Source organism: Mastigoproctus giganteus, chromosome 12 (assembly GCF_048544385.1).
Source record: "Mastigoproctus giganteus isolate SK-2022 chromosome 12, ASM4854438v1, whole genome shotgun sequence".
NCBI classification, from domain to species: domain Eukaryota; kingdom Metazoa; phylum Arthropoda; class Arachnida; order Uropygi; family Thelyphonidae; genus Mastigoproctus; species Mastigoproctus giganteus.
In genome coordinates, this window is record NC_143586.1 from 58,092,729 (window position 1) to 58,108,856 (window position 16,128).

The following is a 16,128-nucleotide window of genomic DNA, read 5'->3' on the forward strand; positions in this document are numbered from 1 at the left end:
ATTATTCCTTTTCAGATGTTTTCCTTTCTCAAGAACACTGATAATATGCACCAAAGTGTGGAGTGCATCCAGTGGAATTTTTATCCCATAACAACAATAACCTAACTTAGGTGCAGCAATTACTGTGCTTGAGTTAGGTTGTTATTCAGATGGTTCACACTTTCTGTGAGTACTCATGGTATGCAATATTCTTTGTTTACATTGATCTAATGACATTCACATGTTTTTCTTGAGTATCAGAGCATTCTTTCTTATCTATCAATATATTGCAAAGTTGAATATTTCCAAGAAATCTCTTTACTAGAATCCAATATAGTAATAATCTTAATAGAATTTTCTTCCAAAAGCATTCTGTAGCTGAATAATGGCACCTCTTGAAAATAAGATTCTGCTATCTTTATTGATAGTGAAGATTAATGATGTTCAATAAGAGACAATTTATCCCTCCTTGATGATTGGTCTGATAACAAAAATAAATTACTGCAGAACAAATCTTCCTGCAAAATGGTATTATAATGATCTCAAAATGTGTAAAAAAAAAACCAAAAAAAAAAAAAAAACCCTATATAAAAGCAAAAGTATTTGCTAAACAAATATTTTTATGTTGATTAGTGTCTACTTCAGTGATAAATGTAATTTCAACACATCTAATTTATTCTGTGAAAAATTCACTACAAGAGCATAAGCATGAACACCATGGGATATGCCAATTACTTAGTCACATACACAGATCCCATAACATGATTGCTTAATCTTGTATTGTAAATTATTCACAAAATAGTCATCACCAACTGAATTATACTATAATATAATCACCTATACATCATATTCATTTATCTAGTTAGTTTGTGAACTGAATGATTAAAATAATAATAATAAAAAAATATCCCAATGCCTACAGCAAATGTTAAACCAAATAGCCATTATGCAGCATTTCTGAGTCCTCTTCACAATTTTATCACAGATATCTTTATTTCAGTTAGTGTTAGCAGTGAAAGGCAGAATGTTGTTATTGTCATTGTTATTTGGTTTTTAGGAGCATTGGCAACTAAGGCCATATTGCCCCGGGAATATGTGGTGGTCCTTCCCTTGACCTTTCCACATTCTCTGTATTTGGTGGTGATTGGCTCAAACCCCGGTCTAATCATGAAGCGCGTGCTACGCACTGCTGCTCCTTCCCACCTGGCTACGGAGGCGCCCAAGGCAGAATGCTATGGAGAAGTTGGCATAAATGAGAAAATCCCAAAGAAGATTCAGAAACATTGCCTATTGTACTAGGTGTAGGGATATACATTTTTGTACAGTCATTTCTTGATTTATGTGACAGATGCATTTCCTGTAAAGCTGTGTATATAAAAAATTAATAAATTAAGAGCTAATTTCCCCATAAGAAAAAATGGAAAGGTACATGCAAAGGCCAAGCCAAAACTGTGTTGAATTTCAAAAAATAAGACAATTTGATATTTATTCATGTAAAATATGTGGCAAGCAATATCAAATTATTTTCCTACTCTTCCACACATTAATTGGAAATCATTCTCTATTTTGAAATCTGTGTTCTTAATTAGTATATAAGATTATGTGAAATGTGACTTAGGCAGAGAATTTGATGCCATTTAGTGCAATGCTAAATTTTCAATTTCTCTTTCACTGCAGATAAAGAATGGTGAATGAACTGAGCATAGGAAATAGAACCTGGACAAACTGCTGGAGGTATGAAGTATGGGGTTCTGTGACAGAAATGACAATTTCTATCATTTAGTTCACAAAGAAATTATATAAACAAACAAGATATACAAATTATATATAAAAAATTCATATAAGTGTTTTTATTATTATGCAATTCAATTATATAGTTAATAATCCATTTTATGTGTCATTAGACAAATTAGTTAATCAGTTATATTGTGATATACTGTGTGATTTTAGTCTCCTGCACTTCATTTAAAAAGACAATTAATAGGAAAACAATACAATTAATAGCACTGGTCTGCATTTTAAGAAAAGTTCTTTGATGTTTTTAGTAGTGATAAGTAACCTGAACTATATTTTTAATTCAATGAAAAATTTTGAAAGTTATTTAAAATTTGCTCTATCATATCAGAATTTTTTACAAATAAATAAATAAAATATTGGTGGAGGTGCTTCTGGTTCATTTTGTATTTTCACAGATTTTACAAACAGGCTATTTTTATATAAAAATACCAAAAAGAAATAAATAAAATAAATAATAATAAAGGCTACATCCTCCTGTAAAGCATAAATGGCTGCAAACTGGATTTCTTATACACTACACTAAACTGGGTTAAACATGTCCTTTTGGCTTCCTAGGGCAGTTAATTTTGGTTTTAGCATCCAGCAGTAGTTAGTCATCATACTGACACCCCCATACCATTTTTTAATTTATTTAATACTCTGATGAAATTTTTGCCCCTGCTTTTCACCAAAATTACTAAAGTAGCTGGAAAATAGCCGAGATGAGAGTGTGCAAGAAATGTATCTTAACATTCATACTACAGCCTATTTTTCTGAATTTCTTCAGCATGTCACCCACAGTTATCATATAATCTGGGTGTTTACCATTTAAAAAAAAATTGCATACTACATTTTTAAAGCCAATTCAAGCAATTTTCAGTTTGGTCTGTGGATTTTTCAAATACAGTCTAGCAGCAGCTTGCAGATTTGAGGTCCAACAAAAATTCCTGCTTTGATTTTTTTTTGTATGTAAGCAATGGGAATTTAGCACAAACACATGTGAAACAATTTCCTTCCCTTCTTTATTCAGGATGTGGCCAGATAGTTTCATTAAACCCAGATTTATATGCTGAGGAAGTAACAACATTTATTTTTTTATTTTTAAATCTTCTAGAGGCTTGTCTTTAATATTCTTTGAACCTGGTGTCAGAGACTGTCTTGGTAACCACACTTTCCGTTTCAAATGTTCATTTCTTGCTCAAGTATCCCACCACTCACACAGAAAACAAGGCATCTCAGGCAACAAGTTGTTAGCTGAGTGGCAGACCAATAACTTAAAAATTGAATTTTTTCCAAAAGAAGCTTAATATTTTAGTAGTTTTCTTTTAAGTGTGCTGAATGGACTGCAGGAATAAACACATACTTGTTTCCATTATGAAGGAGAACTCTTTTGAGGTGTTGCTTTGATGAGTCGATAAATAGCCTTCACTCTGTTGGTATAAAATTGCAGAAATATTCATAACTGCAGGAATGTCACTGCAACATATTATTGAGCCTTTGTAAAAATGGGAGAACCAATTCTTTGCCATGATGTCCATATCATGAAAATACTGTTTCCAGGACCAGCAGATTCTTGGATTTCAGTCTTGACCCTAATAATCTACCTTAAATCTCTGTAGACTCTTTGGTAGATTTAAATCACCATGAGATTGTCACATTCACCTTGTGTAAACAGCTGTGGTCCAGAGTTGTGAGTGAATTTCTTCATCATAATAGATTCAGGATCTGATGGCATATGTTCAAAAACAATTGGTGGAGGTACCAGTAGTTTAGATACGTGAAATACTGACCTTACAGCTAGTCATGTTGTTGTTGTTGTGTTTATAACCTACTTATGTACACAGAACAAAAGTAGCTAGCACAAATTAATATGATCCCAAGGTTCTTTCCACAACCACAGGAATGACAAATGTCATGGCTTTCTTTTTACCACAATTACAAGCCCTCCACACACATTCAGTACACTATATGGGAGCCAAGCTGCCATTATCAAAAACACAGAATATGGAAATCACGTTAGAAGCAGATACTAGTTAGCATGACTGAACCAGGGAAACAGTTGAATATAGAAGAAACACTTTGCAGGCTTATATAGCTACCTTACTTGCAGGTCTTAGCACATCTAAACTTGTCTATATACTTGTCAGACAAGGAAGTGGTATATGTGGAATGTGCATCTAAGAAAACAGTATGGATTTTCAGCACAAAAAAGTATATCCAGAAACACCATGAATTTTGGAAACAAAATCTATGCAGACCAGCGTAATCTAGAATATGTGTGGATAATTTTAACATATGTTTTGGTACACACTAAAATATTATTCATGAAAACAATTTCATTTTAGTGTTTGAATAACACTGAATTATAATCAAAATTAATTACAGAGCCATGAATGTAAACTTGCTTTATTTTGCAAATTCTGGTGCATAAAAGTTTCTGAGCTTCTTTTCAAAACAAACAAATGAACAAGAAATAAATTACTCATGTTATCACAGGCGGCTACTGGTATATTAACATTATTCTAAGCAAAAAGACTTTCAGCATTTATTAAATTCCATGGCTTTGCAGAAAATGGTACAAATACAACCTTTGAAACTCCTTCGTGAAAGATAGAAATACTCTGTGATGAAATCATTGTGAACTAATGCTGTAAACATCATGTTGCTTAAAAAAAAAAAAAAAAAAATCAGTAACTTCAGATATAATCTGAACAGTTACTGAATTTGAATACAAAAAATTTGCCCTAGTAAGATTTTGTTTCTTCAGTTATGCTGCAAAAGCAAATAAAAATCATTCATGGTCAATCCCTGTGAAATTTATAATTTAATTCTATTTTGAAATAAAGGTTAAAAGGTTATGATCAATTTCTTTAAACTTAACATTAAGGTTTATAGCAGTAAAAAGACTGCATCAGGAAATTACCATTGTGATGTTTCAGGCTTATGACATTAGGAAAAAAAAAAAAAATGCTAAGGTCATAAGCAACAAAAATAGAGAAGGAAAAATCAACAGAATACACACAGCACTATGAAAAAAATTATCTGCACAGTTAGCGTTTGCTTTCACAAATCAGAAATATGTCATCAACTGTTTTAATAAAAAAGGCACTTGTTTCCTTCTCATGTTGTTTCACTGTTCACTTAGAGTGAAAATAGAAGATTTTAGATAATAAATTGTAAAATAAAAGCAAACTTTCGAGGCATTAAATAAACCATTAAACCAACCAAGTAAGTGTATATCATTTCAATAGTTCTTTAAAATTGTTCTTGCAGAAGTAAATTTTGTCTATTTAAAAGTGTCCTGAAGTTTTTCAAAAATTACCCATTTCTGCATATTTTTCACAAGTAGAAAATTTTAATGTGCTTTTTAAAGCAAATGTAGTTAACATTTTTTTGCTATTCAATTAATTTCTTTGCTTTAAAAAAGCGCCTCAAATAGAGCACTTGCCAAGTGGCCAGTCCCAGGAGACAACACATAGAAAAGATACTGAAATACAGCACTCTGGTATTGGTTGATTCTGTAAAGTAAACATGAAACATTATTGCAAATTATATTACAAATATTTTATTTTTCTAAAGATACTTTAAAGAGTTTTCATTCTAAGTTAAAGTTCTCATATTCTAATTTTATTACCATATTACGACATGCAGTCTAATCAAAAAATTCTAAGACTATTTGTTAAATAAGAAGTGTGGTAGAGGTAAGAGGGCCAAGATGATGAATAAGTGTAGGGAAGGAGTCACCAGATTACTTACTTGTACTGCTTCCCACTCTAAACCAATAATGTACATTCTGAAGTTTGGACGTGCCTTAGACCATACAAGAAACTGCTTATTAACTCGGAAATATCTTTAGATCATGCCAGGCATTTGAATGAAAACCTTAGGCACATATAAAGCTTCAGCAAAATTTGTTCCAAGATTGTTGAATGATTACCAAAAGGCTCACTGTCAAGAACTTTGATGAGCTAAAAATAAGGGTGGAAATGGACCCAAAGTCTATAAATTGCATTGTTACTGGTGAAGAAACATTTTTTTTTTCTTTCATTTCAGTGTACAAATGTGACTCTGAAACAAAATTTTAATAATCCATTTTTTTGTAAGTCTCCGAACTCTTCCCATCTGGGTTGGAAAAAAAAAAAAATAAATAAAAAAATAATAATAATAAAAAAAAGACAGGTTTGGTGAAATTCAAAAACCAATGTTTCTTGACATTCAGTACATCTGCTCATTATGAATATGTTCAGAACTTCAGATGGTAAACGAGGTCTATTATAAAGAGATTTCGATTCAATTGAGAAAAAAAGTTAGGAGAAAATAGTATTGGATGTTTGAAAATGGCAAATAGTTTTTCTACTATGACAATGTGCAGACATATTGTCATAGTAGACACGGTCATAGTCACACTACGCTATAAATACAGGGTGTCTCAAAAATATTGGTACAAACGTTTGGGGGGGGGGGGGAGGTAACATCTAAAGGAATGTGAATCGCATAGGAACCCATAACCGGAAACGTCACAGGAAAGTAGTAGCAGAGGCACAAGAAGCAGAAATCACACAAGACAGTAATTAGTGGCAAACATTTGACATAATATTAACAATGGAGTACGAGATGGATGCATTTCATGATGTTACAACAGATGCTCGAAGGTTCTACCATGAGACACAATGCATGCGTGACACTGACGCAGCATGGATTGGCGGACACAGTCGAGTTTCGTCACGTGATCCATTTCCATCTCCACAGGCAATTCATACACGATAGATTTGAGGGCCAGGCAACGGGTCCACCACAGCCAATCCATCAACGGCCAAAACGCCTGTTCAAATGGTCACGAACACACCTTCCATAATTGGAACATCGTCAAGTAACTCTGGTTCAAGAAAGATCCGATATTTAGTGGAGTTCATGCGGGATGGTAACAGGTATGGGCCGACTAAGCAGTCACCGACCATACCTGTCCACACATTTATTGCGAAGCGATGTTATGCCACATGGGGGCGCACACCGTGTGGGTTGTTGTGAGCCCACATATGAGCATTGTGCTGATTGCCTTCCCGAGTAAAAGAAGCCTCATCCGTGAACAAAACATAGGCTGGAAAATCAAGCCTTGAACACTTTTTTGGAGAACCAACTGCGCAAAAGCCACACGTGCAGGATGATCTTGGGGAGCAGTAACTGAACCCTTTGGAGATGAAAGGGGTGTAAGGAATCGTCGTGCCAGACTCGCTGTACACTGCAACGAGACACTCCTAAGGTAGAGGCAATGGTACGTGTGCTGGCAGTAGGATTATTCTGGACGGCATTCAACACACTTTCTTCCATGGCGGGAGTTCACGTCGAACGTGGTCTTCCCGCACCATTCCTGTTACCTCTAAATGACCCATAATCACCAATATTTTGATGCACACGTGCAAACAAATTGTGGTCCGGTACATGTCTGTCTGGGAAGTGTTCTCCATAAATTCGTTGAATGGCTCGTCCATTGCCCTCTGCTAATCCATACACTAGGTGCATGTCTGCCAGCTCACAGTTCAATATCGATGCATGCTCTTTGTGCAGCAACTACTGCTTGAATGAGTAATCCAGAAATTTTCCCTCTCGCGAACTGATGAACAGCGCCGTGTACAGACTTACAGTGACATTTCCAGTTATGGGTTCCTACACGATTCACATTCCTTTAGATGTTACCTACCTCCCCTAAACGTTTGTACCAATATTTTTGAGACACCCTGTGTGTGTGTGTATGTATATATATATATATATATATATTTTTTTTTTAGAGTGCAGTGACTTTTTGGCCAGAAATTTGATGGGGATTCCTGTAGTACCCTATTCCATATTCACTTGTCTCTGCCTCTTGGTTCCCCCCCCCCACAAACTCTGAAAACGAAGCCGAAAGGACAAATATTTTATGACATTCTAACCATGCAACAGATTGTACAGTTGAAATGTCATCAAATATTCTTCTTTATGAGTGAATGAAACTGAACTGGCTCATAACTATCATTATAAAATTAAATAAATATCAATGAAAGTTACTTTCATTGATATTTATTTAATTTTATAATGGTAGTTACGAGATCTGCCTTAAACACGTCACAGGGTATCGTGACTCACATGGAAATAGCAGATGGCGATTTACGGGTGAGTCATGATTTAATCCGTTGTGGAACCTGTGGTATGTTTTCCAGGGTCGACCTGGTGACTAATCCTACCTCTGCCTGGGGATTCTTTTCTTTGTGATCGATGTAAGGAGTGCACCGATTTGAGTCCCTGAAAAAACGAGTGCTTGCCCTCGAAAATAATGCATCTGGGAGCTCGTCAGGGACTCAAAACTCCAGCAATCTACCAAGTGATGCACACCTGATTCGAACCTCAAAACAGAAAAACCACGTGCAAACTACTCTGGTTAAAAAGGACATTGTTTTATTAGGAGACTCCATTGTCAGGGAAACGGGGAATATTTTTTGTAATAAAGATAGGTGGAGCAGAACCAGGGTATGTCTGCCGGGAGCAACTATTGATGATGTCACCAACAGATTGTCAGATTTTAAAGGGGGTAAAGAAAATATTACTATTCATGTGGGGACAAACGATATTAAACGTACACGATCTGATGATTTGTTGGAAAAATACAGGACCATGCTGAGGAAATGTCGCGAGCTAGGCCATAATGTCTATGTGTCTGCAATTCTGCCCAGACACGATAGGAGGGATTATATGTTAAGAGCCTTGTGGATTAACTCAAGACTTGAAGGAATCTGCAAGGCTTTAGGGGGTAAATTTCTATCAGCATGGCCCACACTTGTAGGTAGAAGGAATTTGTTTTGTAGAGACAGGATACACTTAAACAAAGGTGGTGCAAAAGTTTTTGCCAGTATTATTGAGGATACCTTAAAGGTTCAGGGAAACTGGTAGTTAGGGGGGATGTGGCTAATGCTGACACGTGTTTATCTGATAATATTGGTCAATGTAACTCTTGCACATACCTTAAGAGTTCTTATCCGTTACCCCAACTGGACGTATTATCTAGATGTTCTGGGGGCAAAGACGTTTCATGTGAGCGGGTAGCTAATATCAGGGAAGAGAGCCTAAAAAACTTCAAGGGTTGTTGAATATACAAGAACAGTAAATCTTAATTATTTATACAGTAACGTTAGAAGTGTCGTCAATAAAATGAGCGAATTCGAACTGCTGGTTAAAACAAGTAACACGGACATAATAGGGCTTACAGAGACATGGTGCCACCTGGAAATTGGGGATGATGAGTTTCAGTACGGCTTGTATAATGTATTTAGGAAGGATAGAGTAGATAGAAAGGGTGGTGGGGTAATGCTTCTTATCAGAAGCAGCCTGAGTGCGACGATAGCTTTCCCGGATTCAGACATTTCACATGCTAGTATAGAGTCTGTATGGTGTGTGAGATAGTTGGAAACAAAGGTATAATGCGAGTAGGAGTAATCTACAGACCAGGTGATTGTGAAGATTATGGTATTGGTATGGTTATTTCTGGCACAAGGGCTACTTAGGCCATATTGCGCCTATAAACGAGATGAGGATTTCACCGTGTCTGTAAAAACAGTTAGAAACAATTATACAGATTTATTCGTTTTAAGAAGCAGAAAAATTCCGGGAGATTTGCATCATTACCTATGAGCTGTTTGAGTGTCAAAGGTTGTTTAAGATGACTGAATGAAGCTTTTCGGGCATCAGTGTATAAGGTACATTCAACGAGTATGTGCTTTATTGTGAGAACAGAGTTGCAGTGCATACAACGCGGAGGATCGTTTCCTGTAAGAAGAAAAATATGGGTGAGCTGACTGTGCCCGATCGATCCGGGCTCTAGCCAGGATGACTTCTTCCTTTCTGTTTACACAAAAACTGGAAACCCATAACTGTGGTTCAGGTTTTATTTCACAGAGCTTGTTATTCAGTTGAGATTGCCATAGAAGTGTCCATTGTTACATGTATTTCTTATATGGGATCTGTAGTCCATATATGGAACATAGTAATCTGGCGATGCTATGTTGGATGAATGTTTGGCTGAATAGTCTGCTTTTTCATTCCCTGATATCCCAGTGTGACCTGGGATCCAGCAAAAGATGACTACTTGCTGGTGATCATGGATATGCATCAGTTGAGATTTTATAGATTTTATTAAGGGATGCGTTGCTGAGGAGGAATTTTGCAAGGCTAAGATTGAACTCTGTGAGTCACTATACTTTTTTTGGATGGACAGTTGGAGAATGTTTTCTAAGGCAAGCTTGATAGCGCATAATTCAGCTGTATAACTGCCGCATTCGGTGGGAAGTGAAACAGAGATAGTGTTAAAGGGAAAGACAGCTGCAGCACCGACTTTACTACCAGACTTTGATCCATCAGTGTATACTTGCGTAAAATTTGGGTAATTTTGTGTGTGAGCAGCATGCAGTTGCTGTATATTGGTATTTGCAAGCGAATGTTTTCCCCAGTTTAAGAAATAGCTGTCACAGGATGCTTTAATAAAGGACCATGGAGGATCTGAACTGTTCAGATCATGGAGGATTTTGTCCAGATGTATATTCCAAGTTTGTGATAATTCCTGTAATCTGATGCCAGCAGGTTGAACTGCTCTAGGTTTATTTCTGTAGTACATTGGGAACTGTGGATTTTTAGTATTGGCCAATTGGAGTGAGAAGGCAGACTTAGAATTTTGGCTGCATAGTTCAGAAGTAACATCTTTCTCCTGAGGCTGAGCGGAGGTTCATGGGCTTCGATATAAAGACTTTGCACTGGCGATGTTCTATAAGCGCCTACATCAATTCTGAGGGCAGAATGTTGAATAGGGGCAAGACGTGCTAGCACGCTTTCCCTAGCAGAATCATACACCGGGGCGCCATAATCAAGGCGAGATCTGATTAGGGCTCTGTACAAGTGAAGTAAGGTGTAACGATCTGCACCCCATGATGTAGAAGAGATAATTCTTAATAAGTTCATTTTTTTCTGGCACGCAGTCCTTAGATGTGTGATATATTCTAAGAAGTTCAGTTTATTATCAAAAATTAAACCAAGGAGACGAATGCTATTCACCACTGTGATGGGATGATTTGTTAGTTGTACCTCTGGATCTGGATGCATCTTTCGTTTATTACAAAAGTGAATGACTCTAGATTTCTGATAGGATAATCGGTAACCATTCTGTGTCATCCATAACTCAATGTTATTTATAGATGTTTGCAGCTGCCTTTCGATAAAGCTCACGTTTTGCGAGCTGCAAGAGACAGTCAAATCATCAGCATAGAGGTAAGAGTTTACAGCTTTTGGAATATTTTTTGTCATCTGATTTATTCTAATTGCAAATAAGGTTGCACTGAGTACAGAGCCCTGCGGGACTCCTTCTTGTATAAATGTTTGCGAAAGTACTTGCCGATAGCGGACTTGAAAGGTCCTGTGTTGTAGGAAATTCTGTATGAAATACGGTAAGTGTCCTCTCAGGTCCAGGGCATGAAGATCTCTCAGGATACCAAACCGCCAAGTGGTGTCAAAGGCCTTCTCTATGTCGAGACATACCATTACTAGATGTTTGTTTTGGATAAACGCATTCCTGATGTCTGTTTCTGCTTTGATCATGAGATCTAGAGATGATCGGTGTTTTCGGAAACCAAATTGATTGTCAGAGATAATATTTTGGGAATCAAGATACCACGTTAGTCGACGGTGTATCATTTTTTCTATGGTTTTATTTAGGCACCTTGTGAGCGAAATGGGTCTGTAATTGTTCGGAATAGAATGATCTTTCCCTGGTTTGGGTATCGCCAGTACAAAAGCATGACGCCAGAAGCTGGGGAAGGAATGCTCCATAAAAATGAGATTGTAGAAGGTCAGTAGTGAAGATAATGATTTATTGTCTAGATGTTGTAACATTATGTAGTATATTCCATCCGGGCCAGCAGCACTGTTCTTAGCGGTGGATAAAGCTTCTTGAAGTTCTACCAAAGTAAGTGGTGTATTGTATTGGAAAGAGGATGTAGTTCTAAATTTCGGATGGGATTTTTCTGCTAAAGCTTTAATCTTTTGAAATGACGGATCATATGCCGTAGAATCAGACAACTGTGAAAATACCGTCCCTAGAGCATTTGCAATCTCTGCAGGAGTAGATAGCTCCTGTCCATTCACGGTGAAAAGTGGGGACGACAAAGGGGGAAATTTACCACTTGATTGTCTTATTTTCCTCCAAATAATTCTTACATCAGTATTTTTATTAATTGTAGTTGCGAATCGAACCCAAGAGTTTCTTTTTGCTTTCTTTCTAATATGACGGGCTTTAGCTCTAATTTTCTTGTAATTTATAAGATTAGTGGTGGTAGGATGTTTGCGGAATAAATTCCATGCACGGTTTTTTTCTTTTTTTATATTCTTACAGTCCTCGTTCCACCAATAATTTCTGTTTCTACAACTGCTTGACTTTGACTGTGGGATGGTAGTGGATGCAGCTGCTAGAATCTGTTAGCATTAGCATTAGTAGAGGCATTTGATGCAAGAAAGCAAGCTTATGCAGCATCAGCCAAAAAAAAAAAAAAAAAAAAAAGTAACATAAATAAATAAAAATAACCACTTCCACTTCACCCCTCTGTTCGTTCGAAATACCTGTCCAGCTGAGCCTTAAACTTATTTAGGCTATCAACTTCCACGACAAGGGATGGAAGTCTGTTCCACCCACCAACCACCCGCTGGCTAAAGGCAAATTTCCGCACATCTATCCTACATCTGTCTTTCCTCAATTTGAATTTATGCCCTCTCAGGTGATTTTTCTGAGCTAGAGGAAGAATCCCATCAGCATTGAGCATGCTCAAACCATTCAAGGCTTTGTACACCTCTATCAGATCACCCCGCTGGTGCCTAGTTTCCAGACACTGTAATTTGCAAAACTTAAGCCTTTCTTCGTAAGAGAACCCCTTTGTCCCATTCACCAATCTAGTTGCCCTTCTCTGTACTCGTTCCAGCAGCTCTACATCCTTCCTGAAATGAGGCCTCCAGGCCTGTATACAGTACTCTAGGTGTGGCCTGACCATTGCCTTATACAAGGGAATAATCACCTCCTTATCCCTGCTAGAAAAATTCCTATATATCATTGACAATACACCATGAGCTACTCTTGCAGCTCATCTGCACTGCTCAGAGAACTTCATATCTGCCTGCACCACCACCCCCAGGTCCCTTTCATTCTCTACCACTGTCAGTGTAGTACCACAGAGTTGATACGCTGCTCTGGGGTTGCTGTTTCCCATATGTAGTACTTTACATTTGTCAATGTTAAACTTCATTTGCCACCTCGAAGCCCATCTGCTCAACCTTTCCAAATCCTGTTTTGTAATATGGTCGGCAACTGTGTCAATCGGATGAGATTTGATGATCTGACTGTCGAAGAATACGTTAGTGGTATACTTTGCCCAGTCTGCCTTGGAAAATTTCCATTTTGTGTGAGTTTCTGAAGATATGCAGTGTGATGTTTCAATTTTACATATTATAGGGTACTGGTCACTATTGAGTGGATCATCCAGAGCTGTCCACTGGATACTAGGGTTGGTTGGTTGGTTGTTTTGGTTTTATTGGTGCATCAGCTACTAAGGCTATAATGTGCCAAGACCAGGTCATTTATAAAAAAATTTTTAAACTTTCAGTGACCTAATTAGTTAGGTCACTATGTCAAAATGTATAACAAATATATAAAAGAAAAATGTAAAAATTTTATATATGAGTAAAAATATTTATTGATTTTAAAAAGCTAAAAACAGCAGACACGTTGTCATTGTCAGATAAAATCTGACTGAGTGTATATGGCTCAGTCAGATGGTTAAAAGCAGTAAGACGGATATTGCTAAAATCTGAACATTCGATTAAAATGTGTCTAATTGATAAAACTGTGCCACAAGACTCACACATAGGAGGGTCATCAGCCCTCAGGATACTAGGGAAAAGGATTGGAGAGCAGATAGAGAGATCTATTGAAGAGACTGTTCTGTTGGGAGGTGGAGGTAAGTTGGTGAACCAGTATTTAATATGGTTAAATTTCGTCTTTCAATAAGCATTTCAATGATTTTTCCACGTCCGTCTGTATTGGAAGAACCCCACAATGGATGGTGTCCGTTGAAGTCACCCAATAAGCAGAAAGGGGTTGGCAACTGCTGAATGAGATCTTCAAGTTCATGTATGGTACAAGGGCGACAGGGTGGCAGGTAGATTGAAGCAAGTGTTAGGGTAACGCCAATGGCTATTCGTGTGGCAACAATTTCAACAGTGGTTTGCAACTGAATTGCGTTTGCAGGGTACTCTTCCATCTATAAGTATCGCTACCCCTCCGTGAGCATTATTAGTAGTAGGTCTGTCTTGCCGAAAGAGAGTGTAATTTTTTATCGAAGTAGACACCTGAGGTGTTAAATATGTCTCTTGTAAACAGATTCCAATTGGTTTATAATGCTTAATTATCTTGTGGATGTCGTCGATCTTGCTGCGAAAGCCTCTACAGTTCCATTGGATGATGTTTTTCATTGTTTGGATTTAAATGAAGAAGCTGTGTCTGTATGCTTTTTGGAAATTGTTTCTGTCGGTCAATTTTTATTTTGTCTCTCTTTGAAAATATTGGTCTGGCCTCTATTACATCTTCTGGATGAATTTCCAGAATGGTTTCCGTTTCTTCATGAAAGCAAGTCTCATTTGTGTCCATGAAGAAAGATTCAGCATGCTGCTTGTTACCGGGATCAGAGTTTTCTGTTTGATTAGATCTTACAGGAGTTGTAAGAGTAACAGGAGGTATCGTGACTGGTGTGTTATTAGATCTATTAGAAGTCTGTTGCTTTGAGGACTGAGGTACAGTAGAGAGTAAAGTTCGAGCCCATTCAGAAATAGAGATGCTTGGCGGGATTGATGTATCTGTTTGAACTGATATTGAGTGAAATTTTTGAGCAGCGTCGGCATATGTACGTTTTGGCATCGGTATTAGTTGCTGTAATTGTTTTCTGGCTTCGGAAAATGAGACTTTTCTATCTTGTATTTTTGGATTTTCTTCTCATATTTCCACTGATCGCATGTTTTGAGAAAGCTGGGTGATTGCCTTTACAATTAGGGCAAAGTGAGGACTGCGATTTACAATCGGCTTGGGCATGTTCCTTCGATCCACAGTTAGGGCATACTGCATCACCTCTACAGACAGTTTGGGAATGTCCAAATTTTTGACATTTATAACACCTTAGCGGGTTTGGGATATACGGGCGAATGCGGCAGTTCAAATACCCGGCTTTTACTGATGATGGTAGGTTGGGTGAGCTAAATGTCAGTATGATACTGCGAGTTGGAATAAGTTCGCCATCTTTCTTAATCATAATTCTCTTCGCTTGTATGACCTTCTGATCCTGCAATTCGTTGACAATTTCCTCTTCTGAGACATTCATTAGGTCCCATTCTGAGATAACACCCTTGGAGGTATTGAGTGTTGCGTGTGGTGACACCTTAACAGGGATTCCATCGAATGTTGTGAGCTTGAGAAGGTACTCTGAATGTTTAGAGCTCGTAGTCTCAACCAAGAGATCGCCAGATTTGAGACGGCGCACCATTTTGGGGGACCTGCTACATTTTCCAGACACTTGTATGAGGAATGGCGATAGATTGCTTAGGGCCTGGTTCGCTAAGGAATGCAGGATCAGGAAACTCGGATGTTCTATTAGGGAATCATCCGTCTTCAGTCTCTTTCGGTTGGTTTTGTCATCATTAGGTTGATGCAAATCCTTTGAATTTGGATTTGCTGTCTCAATCGGGGGAAAGTTTTCAAAGTCCATGTTTTGCTTCTTTTGGCCCTGGGGGTTTGCTTTACCACCCAGGTTTCCGGCCCCGCCACGGGGAGGCAGGGGCAGTGCCACAAGGTGACCAAGCGGCTGTGTTAGGAAGTTAGTATTAATATAAAAAGAAACAGAAAGGTGGTTTCCCTTTTTGGGCCTTTGCCTACTTCTTGTAGTGCGAAAGAGCTACTTTGATCGAGAAATCAAGAAAAACGGTTGTTGAAACAAAAAATAGAATCTATTCGCTGAAAATCTCTTTAGAAAAAACGCTTTTACAGACGCACTAGAATCGCTTGGCACCCGGGGCCGTGAAGATTATGACAAAAGCCTCTACATGCAAATAGAATGGGCAAGTAAGCGTCAATGCCTTATTATGGGTGATTTCAATTTGCCTCTAATTGATTGGAGTAAATGGGAAGGAAACTCGACATGGGGAACAAAATTTTTAAATCAACTAGATGACTGTTATTTGTATCAACATGTCAGGGAAAGTACTAGAGAAAAGAATATCCTAGACCTCATCATCACACATGAATCAGATGACATAACAGGGCTG

At 37.6% G+C, this 16,128-nt stretch overlaps 1 protein-coding gene across 1 annotated transcript in view; it reads right to left on the reverse strand.

Annotated features, from left to right (window-relative positions):
- Positions 1 to 4,945: 4,945 nt before the first annotated feature.
- bai (Transmembrane emp24 domain-containing protein bai) overlaps positions 4,946 to 16,128 on the reverse strand; it is a 72,265-nt gene continuing 61,082 nt past the window's right edge. Inside the window, exon 5 of the mRNA XM_090386598.1 lies at positions 4,946 to 5,273. Within this exon, the coding sequence (XP_090242724.1) occupies positions 5,152 to 5,273 (122 nt within the window). The 3' untranslated portion in view covers positions 4,946 to 5,151. The remainder of the gene's footprint in view (positions 5,274 to 16,128) is intronic.